The sequence below is a fragment of the Apodemus sylvaticus genome, chromosome 10, assembly GCF_947179515.1.
Source record: "Apodemus sylvaticus chromosome 10, mApoSyl1.1, whole genome shotgun sequence".
Taxonomy (NCBI): Eukaryota; Metazoa; Chordata; class Mammalia; order Rodentia; family Muridae; genus Apodemus; species Apodemus sylvaticus.
The window spans coordinates 95099958-95114900 of record NC_067481.1 but is presented as its reverse complement, the minus strand read 5'-3'; the positions used below and the strand labels follow the sequence as shown (position 1 = coordinate 95114900).

At 49.0% G+C, this 14943-nt stretch overlaps 1 protein-coding gene across 3 annotated transcripts in view; it reads right to left on the bottom strand.

The window, feature by feature from the left end:
- The window catches only part of Rab40c (RAB40C, member RAS oncogene family), a 35074-nt gene extending 23304 nt beyond the window's left edge, over positions 1-11770 (bottom strand). Inside the window, exons 1-2 of one of the 3 annotated variants that reach the window (XM_052194808.1) lie at positions 11450-11770; positions 10949-11133 (exon numbers count right to left, since the gene is read on the bottom strand). In XM_052194808.1, the coding sequence (XP_052050768.1) occupies positions 10949-11090 (142 nt within the window). In that variant the 5' untranslated portion in view covers positions 11091-11133; positions 11450-11770. Of the gene's footprint in view, positions 1-10948; positions 11203-11235; positions 11294-11449 lie in introns of those variants that run through there. The other 2 variants (XM_052194807.1, XM_052194809.1) reach the window with 2 other exon arrangements.
- Positions 11771-14943: the final 3173 nt, after the last annotated feature.

The following is a 14943-nucleotide window of genomic DNA, read 5'->3' as shown; positions in this document are numbered from 1 at the left end:
TTGTTTTTGACATAGAGTCTCTCTATGTAGCCCTGGCTATCCTAGAACGTTCTATGGAGACCAAGCTGGCCTACACCTCACAGAGCTTTGCTCACCTCTGCCCCCTGAGTGCCATTTTATAGAAGGGATCTGAGCACCTATGGAGCCGGACAGCTGACAGGTTCCTGATATTAACCTCTGATGGACACCACCCACTTAGCCAGGTATTGGGGACAATCATCTTACAATAAGTATCCGTTAGATGTTCCTATGAATAAGAACATTCAAAGGCTGCACAGTTGAACCCATGAACATAAGTACACGTGTCCATTGAGGGATTCAGGCTATTTATTTTCCACTTTTATTTAAAAATGAAAAATCTTGGTTCCCTCTATTGTATCTATCATCTCTGTAGGACAGAGTCCTAATTACTTGGTGAAAAAGAAGGATTTCTGGGATGCTGACACACAGCTACCTTTAGAAGGAGCACACCCACACACCTCTGTTCTATGAGTCACGGCTTTAGTCTCTGACAAACCTTATGGGTAAGTACACCCTTCAGCTGAGTTTAAGGTTCAACCTCTTCTACCCTTTTTGCTCCTCTCTGTACACTGTACATGTGGACCTGAACAGCTGATCTGGAACAGGAAAATACTTCAATGACCAAATTGCTCTATCAGAGGGAGCTGCTGAGGGGGCTAACACAGTTCTGTGACATACCTGAGTGCACATACACTCTCATTTTGGCTCATACGAGTTCTGTGGGAGAAAGCTGTGAGCTTCCTGTGAGCTAGGATGGGGAAGGATACAGGATGCTGTCCCACAAGGTGGCCTTCCTCACAGAATGGCATCAGCTATGATAAGTGAATGCAGCTGAAAGCAGGGACATGACAGGTCTGCCACGGAGCGCTGAGAAGCCCAGGCAAGTGCACACTGTCTCTGTGGGAAGGGCGAAGGTCTGAGGAAGAGCGTTCTTGGCTCTTTTCACATGAGCAAAGATGGCGGCACATAACACCAGGTGTATTCGCTCGCTGTCCTTGTGTTTGCTTACACTATCTGTAAATGTCACTCATGGTTTACTTGCTTTAATGACACAAATGAGAAGTTCTTTGTTTGCAATACTCTTGAGCTCAGAAGCCTATGTCCCCTGCTCCCCCATGCAGGTCTTGGGAATATATCCTCCGATCCTTGAAATTTAGCCTCACTGACTGCAGGACAGGTTGACAACTGAGTTCTAAACAGTTTTGCTAGCCAGGCGGTGGTGGCGCACTCCTGTAATCCCAGCACTCTGGGAGGCAAAGGCAGGCGGATTTCTGAGTTCCAGGACAGCCTGGTCTACAGAGTGAGTTCCAGGACAGCCAGGGCTACACAGAAAAACCCTGTCTCGAAAAAAACCAAATCCAAATAACCAAAAAACAAAAACAAGAACAAAACAAAACAAAAACAGTTTTGCTACTGAACAGATTTATTTTTGCCTATTTGTAACTAATTTGATGCCTTTAAAAAAAAGCCTAGACAGACAAAGTTGTCAACTTTTTTCATGTCACATCAGAAATGATAGACAACTTCATTTTTTTTTTTTTTTTTTTTTGGTTTTTTGGATTTTGTTTTGTCGAGACAGGGTTTCTTTGTATAGCCCTGGCTGCCCTAGCACTCTGTAAGACCAGGCTGGCATTGAACTCAGAAATCTGCCTGCACTCAGAAATCCCAGCACTCAGGAGGCAAAAGTAGGTCGATCTTTGTGAATTCCAGACCAGTCTGGTCTATGAGCGAGTTCCAGGACAGCCAGGGCTACACAGAGAAACCCTGTCTCAAAAAAACAAATAAAAAGAAATGTAACAATGGCATAAGCCTTTAATTCTGCCTCTGGAGATGGAGGCTGGCAGATCTTAAGGAGTTCAAGGTCAGCTCCAGGACAGCCAGGGCTCCAGAGCTACACAGTGAGACCATGTCTTGAAAAAAAAAGAAAGATATGTATATGTACCATACCTGGTGAATATGTCCATATATCATTATGTAACATATAAATACAAAAAGAAAAATCAGGTTTTCTGTTAGGCCTAGTGCCACACACCTGTAACCTCAGTACCAGGGACAGTGAGGAAGAAGGAGCACCGTGATTTCAAAGCCAATGTAGGTTACATACTAAATCTAAGGCCAGCCTGGGCTACATATCAAGATCCTTCTCTAAAACAACAAAGTGTCCAATGCTGAGAGTTAGGCTTTATTGTTTATGTGTGTGCAGATGCAGAAGCACTGGCTGCCCCAGAGCAGGAGCATACACAGGTGAGCTACCTGATATGCATTCTGAGAACTGAACTTGGCTCTTCTAGGGGTGTGCATTCCTAACCACTGAGCTATCTCTCCAGTTTCATGATTCTGTGAGTTCTAAATTCCAACCTAGTCCTACATGCATGTGGGAGGTGCTGACTCCCATATAAGAAGTAAATAAATGTTTAGTAACAATGAGAATTGTAAAGAAAGACACCTTCCCACAAAATCTCAACTCAAGGTCCAGAAATGCTACCAGCTATGGGCGCTGGAGAGATGGCCCAGTGGTTAAGGACACTAACTGCTTTTCTAGAGGTCCTGAGTTTAATTTCCAGCAACCACATGGTGGCTCATAACCATGCATAGCTATAGTCCCACAGGGTCCCATGCTTTCTTCTGGTGTGTAGACATATATGTAGACAAAATATATATGTATATAAAATAAATAAACAAATCTTTTTTAAAAAATGCTACTGGCTTCTGCCTAGATAATAACCCTTATGTTCACACCGGCAACACCCTCAGTATTACTCACTTGCTCATGATGAACTATGTGTTTAACTACCTTGCAATAAACTTAGGCACCAAAGTCCTTCCAAAAGGTTCATTGGAACAATGTCTTCAAATGGACATTAGGTTTCGCCTTGTCATATGCTTTGTACATGCTGCATTTGCTGTTATGAACAAGTAGTATTTTTTCTAAGTAGTCTCTACTTAATAAAGTTCATCTAGAAAAGAAGCATAATAAGTTAGCTATAAGCCGGGCAGTGGTGGCGCACACCTGTAATCCCAGCACTTGGGAGGCAGAGGCAGGCGGATTTCTGAGTTCGAGGCCAGCCTGGTCTACAGAGTGAGTTCCAGGACAGCCAAGGCTACACAGAGAAACCCTGTCTCGAAAAACAAACAAACAAAAACAAAAAAACAACAAAAAAAAAGTTAGCTATAGTTAGTTGCACATGCCCACAACCTCAACACTTGGGATATGGAAGCCATCCCAACTGGGAACCAAGAGCTCAAGGCCAAACATGGTAGCACAGGCCTTTAATCCCCAGCACTTGAGAGGCAGAAGCAAGATCTCTGTGAGTTCGAGGCCAGCCTGGTCTATAAAACTAGTTACAGGACTGCCAGGCTGTTACACACAGAAACCCTGACTGGAAAAAAACAAAAAGAGTTCAAGGCCAGTTTTCCCTATTCATGGGGCTTTGAAGTCAGCTTGGGCTACTACCTGTACCTGTACAAGGCATACTACCTGTGCCCACAAACCACAAAAGAAACACCAGGCTCTCTCGAGACACTAGCCAGCCAGACCAAGCAAGGCCAGCATGTAACTTAAAGCATCAACTGCACCAAAGCAGAAGATGATCAGCCACTAAGGACACGGCACAAAATAGCCTGAGGAGGCTCCCCCACACAGCACTGAACCCGGGTGGGAATCAGTGGATGTGGGAGACATCAAAGAATCAGAATAGACCACCATTCAATGTCTTCCCTTCTGTGGGGTCCTACTCATCTGTTTCTAGAATTTAGGGGCTCTGCTCAGTGGTACGGCAGACCTCAGCCAGAAAGATGCTTCAGGGTCATACAGACTCACAGCCTAGGCAAGACTGCTGACTCACACTCTCTGAACAAAGTGGTGGCATGGTGGGCAGGGCAGGGCAGGGCAGGCAGCCTGTGACCTAGTTCCCTTGGTCACACTTCACTCTTTGAGCAGAGATTTTCTGAACCTAAAGAAGAGACCCTTGGCAACCCTGATGATGTCACTGCACTTGTTCATTACCTCACTTGGGCTGAAAGCACCTTTTTTTTTTTTTTTTTGGTTTTTGGTTTTTTTGGAAACAGGATTTCTCTGTATGGCCCTGGCTGTCCCAGAACTCACTCTATAGACCAGGCTAGCCTCAAACTCAGAAATCCTCCTGCCTCTGCCTCCCAAGATCAAAGGTGTGCGCCACCACGGCCCGGCTGGGCTGAAAGCACCTTAAACCCCGATTCATTACCCTATTCACTAGGTGTTTTATGCAGATCCAAAAGGTTAACAGTGTGCACAGCTGAAAAGGTACCAAGTCCACTTCAGCTACAACTCCCAAGCTAACCCACACACCCCCACTTCCCTGGCTCAGAACTTCTGGCACTTGGCTGTCAACTCTTCGAACCACTTCACAAATTATACAATTGCCTGTGCCTGTCCAGTACTCAGTTCTTCTATGCTCTGCTTTTCCTAGATGCTGGCATGGATATCCCTCTCAGAACAGAGATGTCCTTCACTGAAGATGTTCAGGCACCAGGCACACCTTGGTTACAAGCCCCTCCTGAAACCACTGTCCATCTCTCCTGCCGCACTGCCCTCTGGAGGCCTGGACACTTCGCGTACTTCCCATCCTGCCCATTCCTCTTCCCACCTGATATTTATTTCATGTGTCTGAGCATGAATGCCTGCACGTATGTATGTGCACCACTTGCACACCTGGCATCCTCAGACATCAGAAGGGGAGTCGGATCCCGTGGAACTGGAGTTAGAGATGACTGAGCCACCACAGGTGCTGGAAAGCAGACTAGGGTTCTCTACAAGAACATGTGTTCTTAACTGCTAAGCCATTTCTCCAGCACCCCAGCTTCCATATTTAAATGTCTGGCACTGTGACAGGCAGGTAGTATTCTGCCTCAGTTCATCTGGTGCGCCCCACTGTCATCTTGTCAGGCTCGCCTTTCTCTACTATTCCCATCCTTTCTACTTCCTGAAGCACAAATATACAAAGATAAACTCTGCATTCGATATTCTGATTTCAGCAAAAGAGCCATGGACCTGAGAGTCACCTGTCACTACAAGCTAACTGAAGACCAGGAAACCTCTCTACCCCTTATGTTTGAAATCTGAGCTTACCTTATTCATTGACTGTCACCTGTCACTACTACAAGGACTCACAGGGACGACTTTCCCATCTACCTCCCGCCTAAGCACAGTCCCCTAGACCCAGGCCTTGGCCCAGCCAGCCCCGCTCTGTGGATGCTCTGCTTCCCACCAACCTCTCACTGCTGGCCCCCAACGCCTGCTTTAGAGGCATGTGGCCAATCAGCCTGGCCACCCACCATCCCTTCCTTGTCTTCTTCAGGTTTCTCTGAACCAACATGCCAAATGCTGAAGGCTGTTTGTTGCCTGCATTCTTAGCAGAGATGCTCCGGCCAATGCACAACTCCACAGCTTCCTGTTAAACTGCCCTAGTTTCAGGCTCCACACCTGAGCTTTGCGGGGATCAAGCAATTTTATACCTTTCCAGTTACAATCCTCAAAAAGAACAGGAGGCAAAAGGATCTGCCAAGGGCCAGTTCCTTCCCTTCATGGCCTTCCCACCCACTTCTCAGCTCCCAATACTGTTTCCTTCCTGAAATGCTGTTAAATTTAGATCACCTCCAAGCCACAAACAATCACGCTGATGGAAAAGATGACATTATCTATGCAACTTAACAATCCCAAGTGTGACCACACAATCCTCCCAGAAAGCAGATGGGTCTTGCTGGGCTTGCCACTTGAGCTTTTGCTGTGTCACTTGGTACTGTTTATAACTACCAAAAATAAATATTTTAGTCAAATGTGGTAATCTTACCACTTAGGGGGCAGGGGGCAGAGGGCAGAGGGCAGAGGGCAGATGGAAGAGGCAGTAGGATCACTTCAAGTTCATCTAAATAGTGAGTTCTAGGCCAGTCAAAGTTATATAATGAGACTTTGTTTCAAAAAGAAAAGACCTTGTCCCAAAAAGCCTATAAAAGCAAACTGTTCTCTAATCTGCTCTGGCTTGTACCCTGCATTTCTGGCTGACAGCTGGGTGCACTTAAGACATCCACAAATATATGACTGAACAAGTGAATGAAATGATGAAGTTGAGGTGGAGGTGCATGAACCGTAAGAAGGAGGAATGTAGTCATAGCAAAGAAAGAAAAGGTAACCAACCCCCTGAGGGTGGCTCACTCGCCCAGGGCACAATATGAACCAATGTCCAGCACCAGTGATGGTGTTCTCAAGCACAGTGAGAAGGCCTAGACTATTCTTAGGCTTGGTGAATGCTTCTCTGGGAATGGAACAGACAAGTCATCATTTGCAGGGCCTGTGACAAATTGTAATGGCCTGTCAAGAAGTGACAAGGATGATATGGCTTCTCAGAAAATAGCTGGGTCAGTAGGAGCTGGGACAGGTCTCCTAAGGTACAGATATCGAATCAAGTGTACAGAAGCAGTGAGTGTCTAGCAACCCTAAACCTACTGAGGGTTAGGAGAGGAAAACATGAAGTGCCATTGCTGCACTGTTTGAGGTCTGTCTAGCTCCTTCTCGATGAAGGCCAGAACAGAACCAACCAGGACCCCAGTAACCATACCACCCAGGACAACTGCAGCCTGTGCTCCTCTGAGCCTCATCCACAATAGGAATCATGAAACACACTTAGCAGCATGCCTGGCATAAACCACACACTGGAGGCATTAGCTGTTACCACAGCAACCATTCCTGTTCCTCCTGGAGCCAACAATCTGCCAAAAAACCTGGCATCTGACATAGGAAAAGCCAATAGAACCCTCCGATAAATTACCCTAGAGTATATACAGTAAAATTGAGACCTAAGTGCCTGGCCTCAGATGGAGAAGAGAAAGGAATTTGAGGAGTTACCATAGCGATCATGTTGGCTAGCACCAAGGGAAGCTGTACAGAGGCTCTTCATTCACTCAGAAATACATTTAGTGAATCTGTAGTTCTAGACTAGGGAGGCCGAGGCAGGAGGATCACAAGTACAGTTTAGATACACAGCAAGAATGTCTCAAAAACATATGACTAAAAAAAGGGGATATAAGCTGGGCAGTGGTGGTGCACCCCTTTAATCCCAGCACTTGGGAGGCAGAGGCAGGCAGATTTCTGAGTTCGAGGCCAGCCTGGTCTACAGAGTGAGTTCCAGGACAGCCAGGGCTACACAGAGAAACCTTGTCTCGAAAAAACAAAAACAAAAAACAAAACAAAACAAAACAAAAACAAAAAAAAGGGGATATATGCAAGACTCATGATAGTGCTGGAGATAAAGCAATGAATAAGACATATGGAATGTATGATTTAAAGACAGGTCCAGTCCAATAGTGGAAAATACATGCAAAGGTGTGTTTTAAATTTCCCTTGAGTGGGGCTGGAAAGTTTGCTCAGCAGTTCAGAGTGCCTGCTGCTCCTGAGGAAGACCTGGGTTTGAGTGCCAGCACCCACATGGTGTCTCCCAACTGTCTAGTAGAACTTCCTAAGGGCATATGATGCCCATGTTTGGCACCAGGTCTGACACATGGTGCACAGACATACATTCAGGCGAAGCACTCACCCGGTCCTGCTGCTTAGGCTTATTCTGAGTTCAATCCCTAAATCCCACACAAAGGTGGGAGAGAAAACCAACTCCCAAAGCTGCCTCTTCTTTTCCTTCCTTAATTATTTATTTAGGTATTTTTGAGACAGAGAATCACCATGTAGCCCTGGCTGTCCTAGAACTCAGAGATCCACCTGCCTCTGCCTCCTAAGTACTGGGATTAAAGATGTATACCACTATGCCCGGTAAAAAGCTGTCTTTTGAAAACCTCTGTGTGAGGACACACACACACACACACACACACACACACACACCATTAATAAATAAAGTACTTAAGAACTCCTTGACCCTGTCACTTGGAAAAATGGAATTCAACGCAAATGGGAAGGAAGCAGCGTGGAGACAGACCCCCATAAATGCTGCTGACCACCAACTGGGTCACTAATCTGACACCACAGCCCTGTCTGGAGCAGGACCTCACAGCATGCTGGAACACGTTATCCTCACTCCTCAGGGTGTATGCATCATCTGATGCCACAGACATCGCCATAACCACCAAATTCCAACATTCACGGCAGTGCTAGTGTCCGCTTCTCCCGTAAGCTGCCCCCTTGCCAACTCTCTGGGCTCAAAGGAAAATGGCACCAGTCACAGCTTCCTTCTATAAACACTAACTCCCAAGGGGACAGAGAATGAAATAGCACCCACGGACCCATTAACAGACGTGTATCTTTCAGGCCCCGAGCATATAAACCACAATGGATTTTCCTGAAGGATCTAACACTCAGGAATCTTTGTATGAGCTAGGATGAGATATAATTGTCTTACAATGCCCATATCACAAACAAGGCCAGTCTTGTGTGCTGCAGTAATAATGTTTCCTGGGTTCAAGGGTAAATATCCAGTTGGCTGACTTGAGGCCTATATGAACCTCATTCCAAGGCCACTTATCAGAACCAGAGGCAAATCTACTCATTTTATGCTAGTGCCTAGAAGCTGCTCACAGAACACATTCCCCTCCCCCTCGTGTCCTCTCCCACAGCTAAGACTCCACAGTGCCTTTTCTCTGGAGCATAATTCTGCTGTAGATGCACAGATGGAAGCTCTCTGAAAATGTCCTGTTCCATCCAGAGAAGAGACTGTCACTGCTGCTGGACACAATCATTGTTGTGTCTTCAATGCCCTGATGTTTCTAATTCCACAGAGACTCTTACCACAAGTATCTAAAGCACCAGACCTGAGGGCTCCTGCAGATACTGGGCATGTGGTTACAATATCATACTGTCACTGTTTCAAGAGTCAGTACTCATTAAAAAAAAAAAAGTCGTTTTGATGACTCACATGTTTGTGAAGTCACACCTGAGGAACAAGCTAGACCAGGCGTTAAGACAGGTAAATAACCCAGCTGGGATCAAGGAGGAGATCTGGAGTCAATATGGAGCAGAAGGCCCCTTCCCAAGTGGGGACTACCCTAATCAGAGGAGCCTTGAATCTTTTTTGGATTTTTTTTGTGTTTGTTTGTTTGTTTTTTCAAGACAAGGTTTCTCTGTATAGCCCTGGCTGTCCTGGAACTCACTCTGTAGACCAGGCTGGCCTCGAACTCAAATCTGCCTGCCTCTGCCTCCCAAGTGCTGGGATTAAAGACGTGTGCTACCCCCGCCCGGCTGAGCCATGAACCTTGAAAAAAACCTAAAGCTGAAAATGAACATTCTCTTTCTGTTTTCCACACAAGGTTTCCCTGGCTGGCCATGGCTGTCATGGAACTTGCTCTATAGACCAGGCTGGCCTCCAACTCTGCTCCCCAGCACAGGGACTGAAGGAGTGCGCCACCTCCGCTTGGCTGACATACGGAGGGTTTTTAATAATGAAGAGGAAAAGGAATCATTCACCTATCCACTTAGAGAACCAGAAGTCCAGCTCTTTCACACAGTAAACACACCCTGCTCACTCTCCAGAACCAGCTGCTTTACCACTTCTAATCTCTTCTTTGAGGAAGCCCAAGCATCCTCAGAGCGACCACCTCCACTCCGTGGAGTGCTCATGGGCCAGGGGCCCAATGCTCTGACCCAAAGGCCTGATATTTGTGCTGCATGCAAGCCAACCCAACACAAGAAACATGCTGTTGCAGCTGTTTCCCTCTGTGCTTCATACTGCAGGACCCACACAAGGACCTGCAAGTGTGCCCTGGGCCTTACAGCTTGTGCAGTGTGAAAGCCCTTGGTGAATGGTGCCCCAAGAGAAGCAGCCCACAGTAAGGCTCACATCTCCATACTTTGTGTGCCACCGGCCCCACTTCAGGTAGCACGCCATAAAAATTCTGTCAAGATGCACTTGACAGAGGAGCTGAGGACAGAGGGCCCAGCTGTGTGTAAATGCAGCTAAAGCTGATGGGGCTAGTGAGACTGAACAGGGGACCACAAGCTGTCTCTACAAAGCACAAGCTAACACTAAGCACTTCGGAAGCCAAGCCCAGACCTTCCCACACTGGGCTGTTGGAAAGGTAACCCCAAAGTCTATCTGACCAGGGCTGTCACCCTGGGACCTCCAGTCAAATGCCAGTCAAGGCTGCCTGGCTGTGCAAAAGAAAACCATGGCTTTCCTTTCCTGTGCTGTAGACTGAAGCTGAGAGCAGGAGCATGGTACAGAGAAGATCCAGCACTGCTGTTCAGAAGGAAGGGTCCTCCACTCAAGTCCTGGTGGCTGTCAAGCACCCTGACAAGTCCTAACTGCTAAGAGTGGAAGATGTCTTACCTATACACTCAGCTGTTATTTACCAGACCGTCACCAGAGCTCAGAGCAGTAAGCCAAGGCTAACAAGACCCCAGAGAACGAAGTTAGAAGGCAGAGAAAAGGGACCCAGGAAGAGACCAGGAAGGTAAATTAGTCCAGTGATAAAAGAATGACAGGTCCACCGCACATTAATTCCTCCAGAGTCAGCAGCCCCTGAAGCCTGTGATCCAATCCCACCCACAGTTAGCTACGATTTTACCTTAAGTACCTAAATTAAGGGGCAAGCTCAGGCAAGTGCCAGTGATGCAATCTACCTTGTGTATTTTTTGCCATGCACCCGGAAGTTAACGAGAATCACATCGTAGCAGAGTATTTTCTCCCCGCACAGGGTGCGGTGTCCCTGAGCAAACCCCTCCGGCGGCAGTGCGGTGAGCACCGGGCCCGTCGTGCGGTTATCTGCCGCGCGGCCCATTCCAGGCCCCAAAGACCTGCTGCTGAGATCTCTTACTAGCCACCGGGGCTCGCGCCCGCTTGCGGACGGCTCCCCAAGGCAGGGCCAGAGGATACCGCAGCGACACGCGCCGAGGCCGCCCGCGCCCGCGACAGGCCGCTCCCGCCCCGCGCGCCCACCGCCAGCCCCGGCCTACCGTTGCTGTAGGCGTACGGGGATTCGGCTGCGCCGTCCTGAAGGCTCTCCAGGATCTCGCCTTTGCCCACGTCGCTGTCGCCCACCAGCAGGAACTTGAGCAGGTAATCGTAGCTCTTCACTGGACTGCCCTGGGTGCCCATCCTCCCGCCCGCCGCACCGCGGCCCACGGCACCGCCGCCAGACCTGCGGGCGAAGGCTGGTGAGCGGCCGTGCGGTCCGGACGCTAATGCTCCCGCCCGCTGGCCACCGCCCCCAGGGCCCCCGCCCCACTGCCTCCAGCTTCACCTCAGCCGCCTAGCCGCCGCCGCCGCCCGCCGCTTCCCGCACGGCACCGCGCAGCCCCGGAGCCCCGCCCCCGGATGCACCGCCGCCATTGGCCATCCTCCGCCGGCCCTCTCCGGGCCATTGGCCTGGCAGCCTAGCCGTCACGGTCGCCCCGCCCCCACGTCGCCCACACATGGTGCCGCCCAGCCACGGTCGCCCCGCCCTGCCCACTCACCACTGCTACTGGCCCGCTGCCACTCTCTTTCTCACTTCTGTTGGTCGATATGTTTGTCTGTCACTGAAGTCCCGTCCCCGCCGTTTCGTACACAGTGTTGCTGAGGCTGGCGAATTTCCCCGCCTCCTCGCTGTGACCATTGGCCACTTCCCGCTGATTTTCCGAAATCATTGGTCGCTCTTGCATGTCCGTCCGAACGCCGCTTCCTGCAGGCTGCCTCAGAGCCGTAGTAGTCGGGCACCGACCTGCAACATCCTTGCCTCCCGCCCCCTTGTCTACTACTGCTAAGGCATTTGTGCCATATCACGTCGATCATAACCATCTAGGCCCACCCCTTTCCTAATTCGCGCCAATCAAGAGTCAAACATTACACAAGCCTCCCCTCCCCCTTCGTGGATAAGCGGAAGGATAGAGACAACTCCTGCATGAGGGCGACCTGGCTGAGTCTGGAGGGTGGGGGGGCAGGATATCTTTCAAACTGCGCTGGCTGCTTTCACAGAGACCCAGAAACGAAGTAACATAGTTCGGACGTACACTCTCGAACTCTCCTTCCCCGGGGGCAGGGCAGGGACAGCCACTTAGTGCTCGCCCTCTCTCTCTCTCTCTCTCTCTCTCTAGGGCTGTTTCAAGGGATGGGACTTCCTCCTGGTTGTGGAGTGGGCGGGGCCGCTACTGAGAGTTTAGGCACTAGGATGACAGCTGAAGTCCGCCTCTGAGCTGACTCTTGTGGGAGACCTCCTTCCCAAGCGGGGTCCTGGGGGCTAGGACCAACAACCGAGTGGCGTTGGTCCGGTGGACTCCAGGATGGGCAACGCGTTGCATGTGCACACTCGGTCGGCCAGCTGAAAGGCTGGATGGCCACGGACAGCGTTCTTCGTAAGAGTGCATTCACAAGTCACGTGAATAGCAAGAAATTAAAAACGTAAACATAGATTGGGACCAACGCTCTTGCTCTGTAAACCTGGCAGTATGAGTTCGATCTCCCTCCGATGGCTGGCCATCTGTAATCTCCATCCCTTAGTTCCCGCTCCTATAGTAAGAAAGGAAGTAAGATAGTAAGATAGGAGAATTTGTCCAGCACTTCAAGAGTTACCCGGCCTGGTGTAAGCCTGTTTTAACAGGGTAGAAGGCTGAACTGACTTCTAAAAGTTATCCTCTGATATCCACATACCATAGCCATGTGCGCTGCAGTCACACACACACAACTTCCTGAACATTGTCAGATAATAAAGTGTGTGTGTGTGTGTGTGGTGTGTTGCTGTAGAGATGGCTCAGAGGTTAAGATCCCTGGATCCCTGGATGTTCTTTCAGAGGACATGGGTTCAATTCACATGTGGCAGCTCACAACTGTCTGTAACTAATTCCAGGAGATCTGACACCCTCACACAGACAAATGTGCAGGCAAAACACCAATGCACATTTAAAAATAATTATAAGAAATTGATAAAACGAGGGCCTGGATGAAGAGTTGGTTCAGCAGTTCAGAGTGCTTGTTGCTCTGGAAGAAGATCTGGGTTCAGTTCCCAGCACCAACTGTTGGCTCACTGTCATGACTCCAGTTCCAGGCAGGCATCTGATGCCTACCTCTAACCTGCCCAGCACCAGGCACACTCTTGGCACACGTACATACCTGCAGACAAAACACTGAAACACATATATCATTAAAACAGATGACAAAATGAGGTATGTTGATATGGTGAATAGTATTACCCTTGGAAAGGTATGAAGAACTGGCACAAGAATGAATCTGGACAGGGCATGTAAATCCCAGCCATGGGGAAGTAGAGGCAGGTCAATAACTGAATTTGAGACCAACCTGGTCTACAAAATGGGTCCAGGACAGTCAATTAGAGCTTGTTATACAGAGGAACCCTGTCTCAAAACAAAACAAATCAAACAACCCCAAACCTGTGATGGCAGAAGCTTGTAAGCCCAGCTGCTTGGATGTTGAGGCGGGAGGCCAAGAGTGCTGCTCCTTCACATGAGCACTGAACGGTGGTCTTTGTGAAGTACAAGTCTGTGCAGTGTGCCACCAGTGACCAGGTGCCCACCGAGCACAACGGTGTCAACAGCTGACATCTCTCCTGGCTGCTGGACAGACAGGGAACAAGACTGGGCAAGTACCTCCTCCTAAGCGGGTTAGGTGGGTGACACATGCCTATAGTCCTAATATGTGGGCAGGAGCATTGCCATGAGTTCAAGACCAACTTGAGCCACATAACGAATTCTGGCTTTACTAAAGGCACTGGAGAGATGGCTCGGCAATTAGGACTGGTTCCTGCACTTGTGCAGGATTGGAATTTGGCTTTCAGTACCACAGCACACAACCATGGTCAGAGGTCCAGTGCCCTCTCCTGTCCATCTTGAACACCCATACTCACACGTACCACATGTATCACTCACAGTCATGCCAACAACGGACAAGCAGGGTGAAGCCCACTTGCCATGTGCGGCAGCCGCAGAACAGAAGGGAGCTATGACTGGGCAAGGATGTGGAGAAGCCAGGAAATCCATTTGACTCTCACACTGAAAACTGTCTCTTTAGCAGAGTGGCCACCTCAGTGACACTATTCTTGCCATCGCCACCAGTTGGTTTTCCCAGATTGTACAGAATGGGAGTCAGTGGACAGTCCCTCAGGAGAATAACAAAAGACACAGGGACTTGTATTAAACAGACTGAGTGATCCATAGATGTCAGGTTAGCATCAGGCAGTTATCAAGTCTAATGATGCTAAAAAGTAACATCAAATGTTCACAAGGGAAATTAGAATTCAGTTATTCACCAGGCAGTGGTGGCACACACCTTTAATCCCAGTTCTTGGGAAGCAGAGGCAGGCAGATTTCTGAGTTCAAGGCCAGCCTGGTCTACAGAGTGAGTTCCAGGACAGCCAGGGCTACACAGAGAAAGCCTGTCTCGAAAAACCAAAGGGGGAAAAAAAGAACTCAGTGATTCCAGGTTATATCCCACCAGCTACTTAAATGTAACACACACACACACACACCCCAGCCAGGTATGGTAGTTCACACCTCTAATCCCAGCACACTTGGGATGCTGATGACAGTTCAAGGCCTGGCCAACAGAGGCCCTGTCTCCAAGAAAGAAAGAATGAAGGGAAAAAACCTACAAGGGGTCTTTTCTCTTCTCCAAGGGCCTGCTGAATCTAGGCCTTACTCCAGCAGCAGGTGCCCTTCATTCCAGCAGCCCCACGCTGAGTGATTCTCGCCTTCCACAGTTGAAGGCGTGGCCTGTGAGCATCTTGACCCCTTTGGTCACTTGGTTTGACACAATATTCAGGGAAGGTTCATGAGGGGGTGGTGCCTGAGAAATAGCATCAGAACTCTCCTTGCCTGCCTTCAGCGACAGGCCTTCCTACTGGTCTCTTGGTCAAGGGTGTGTAGGGTGGAGACTCATGGGTCCAGGTGAGCAGAACCACCCCAAGGCCTTCCAACAGGACTTCTCAGCTCACTCTGAATCTCCAAAGGATTCCAGAGGT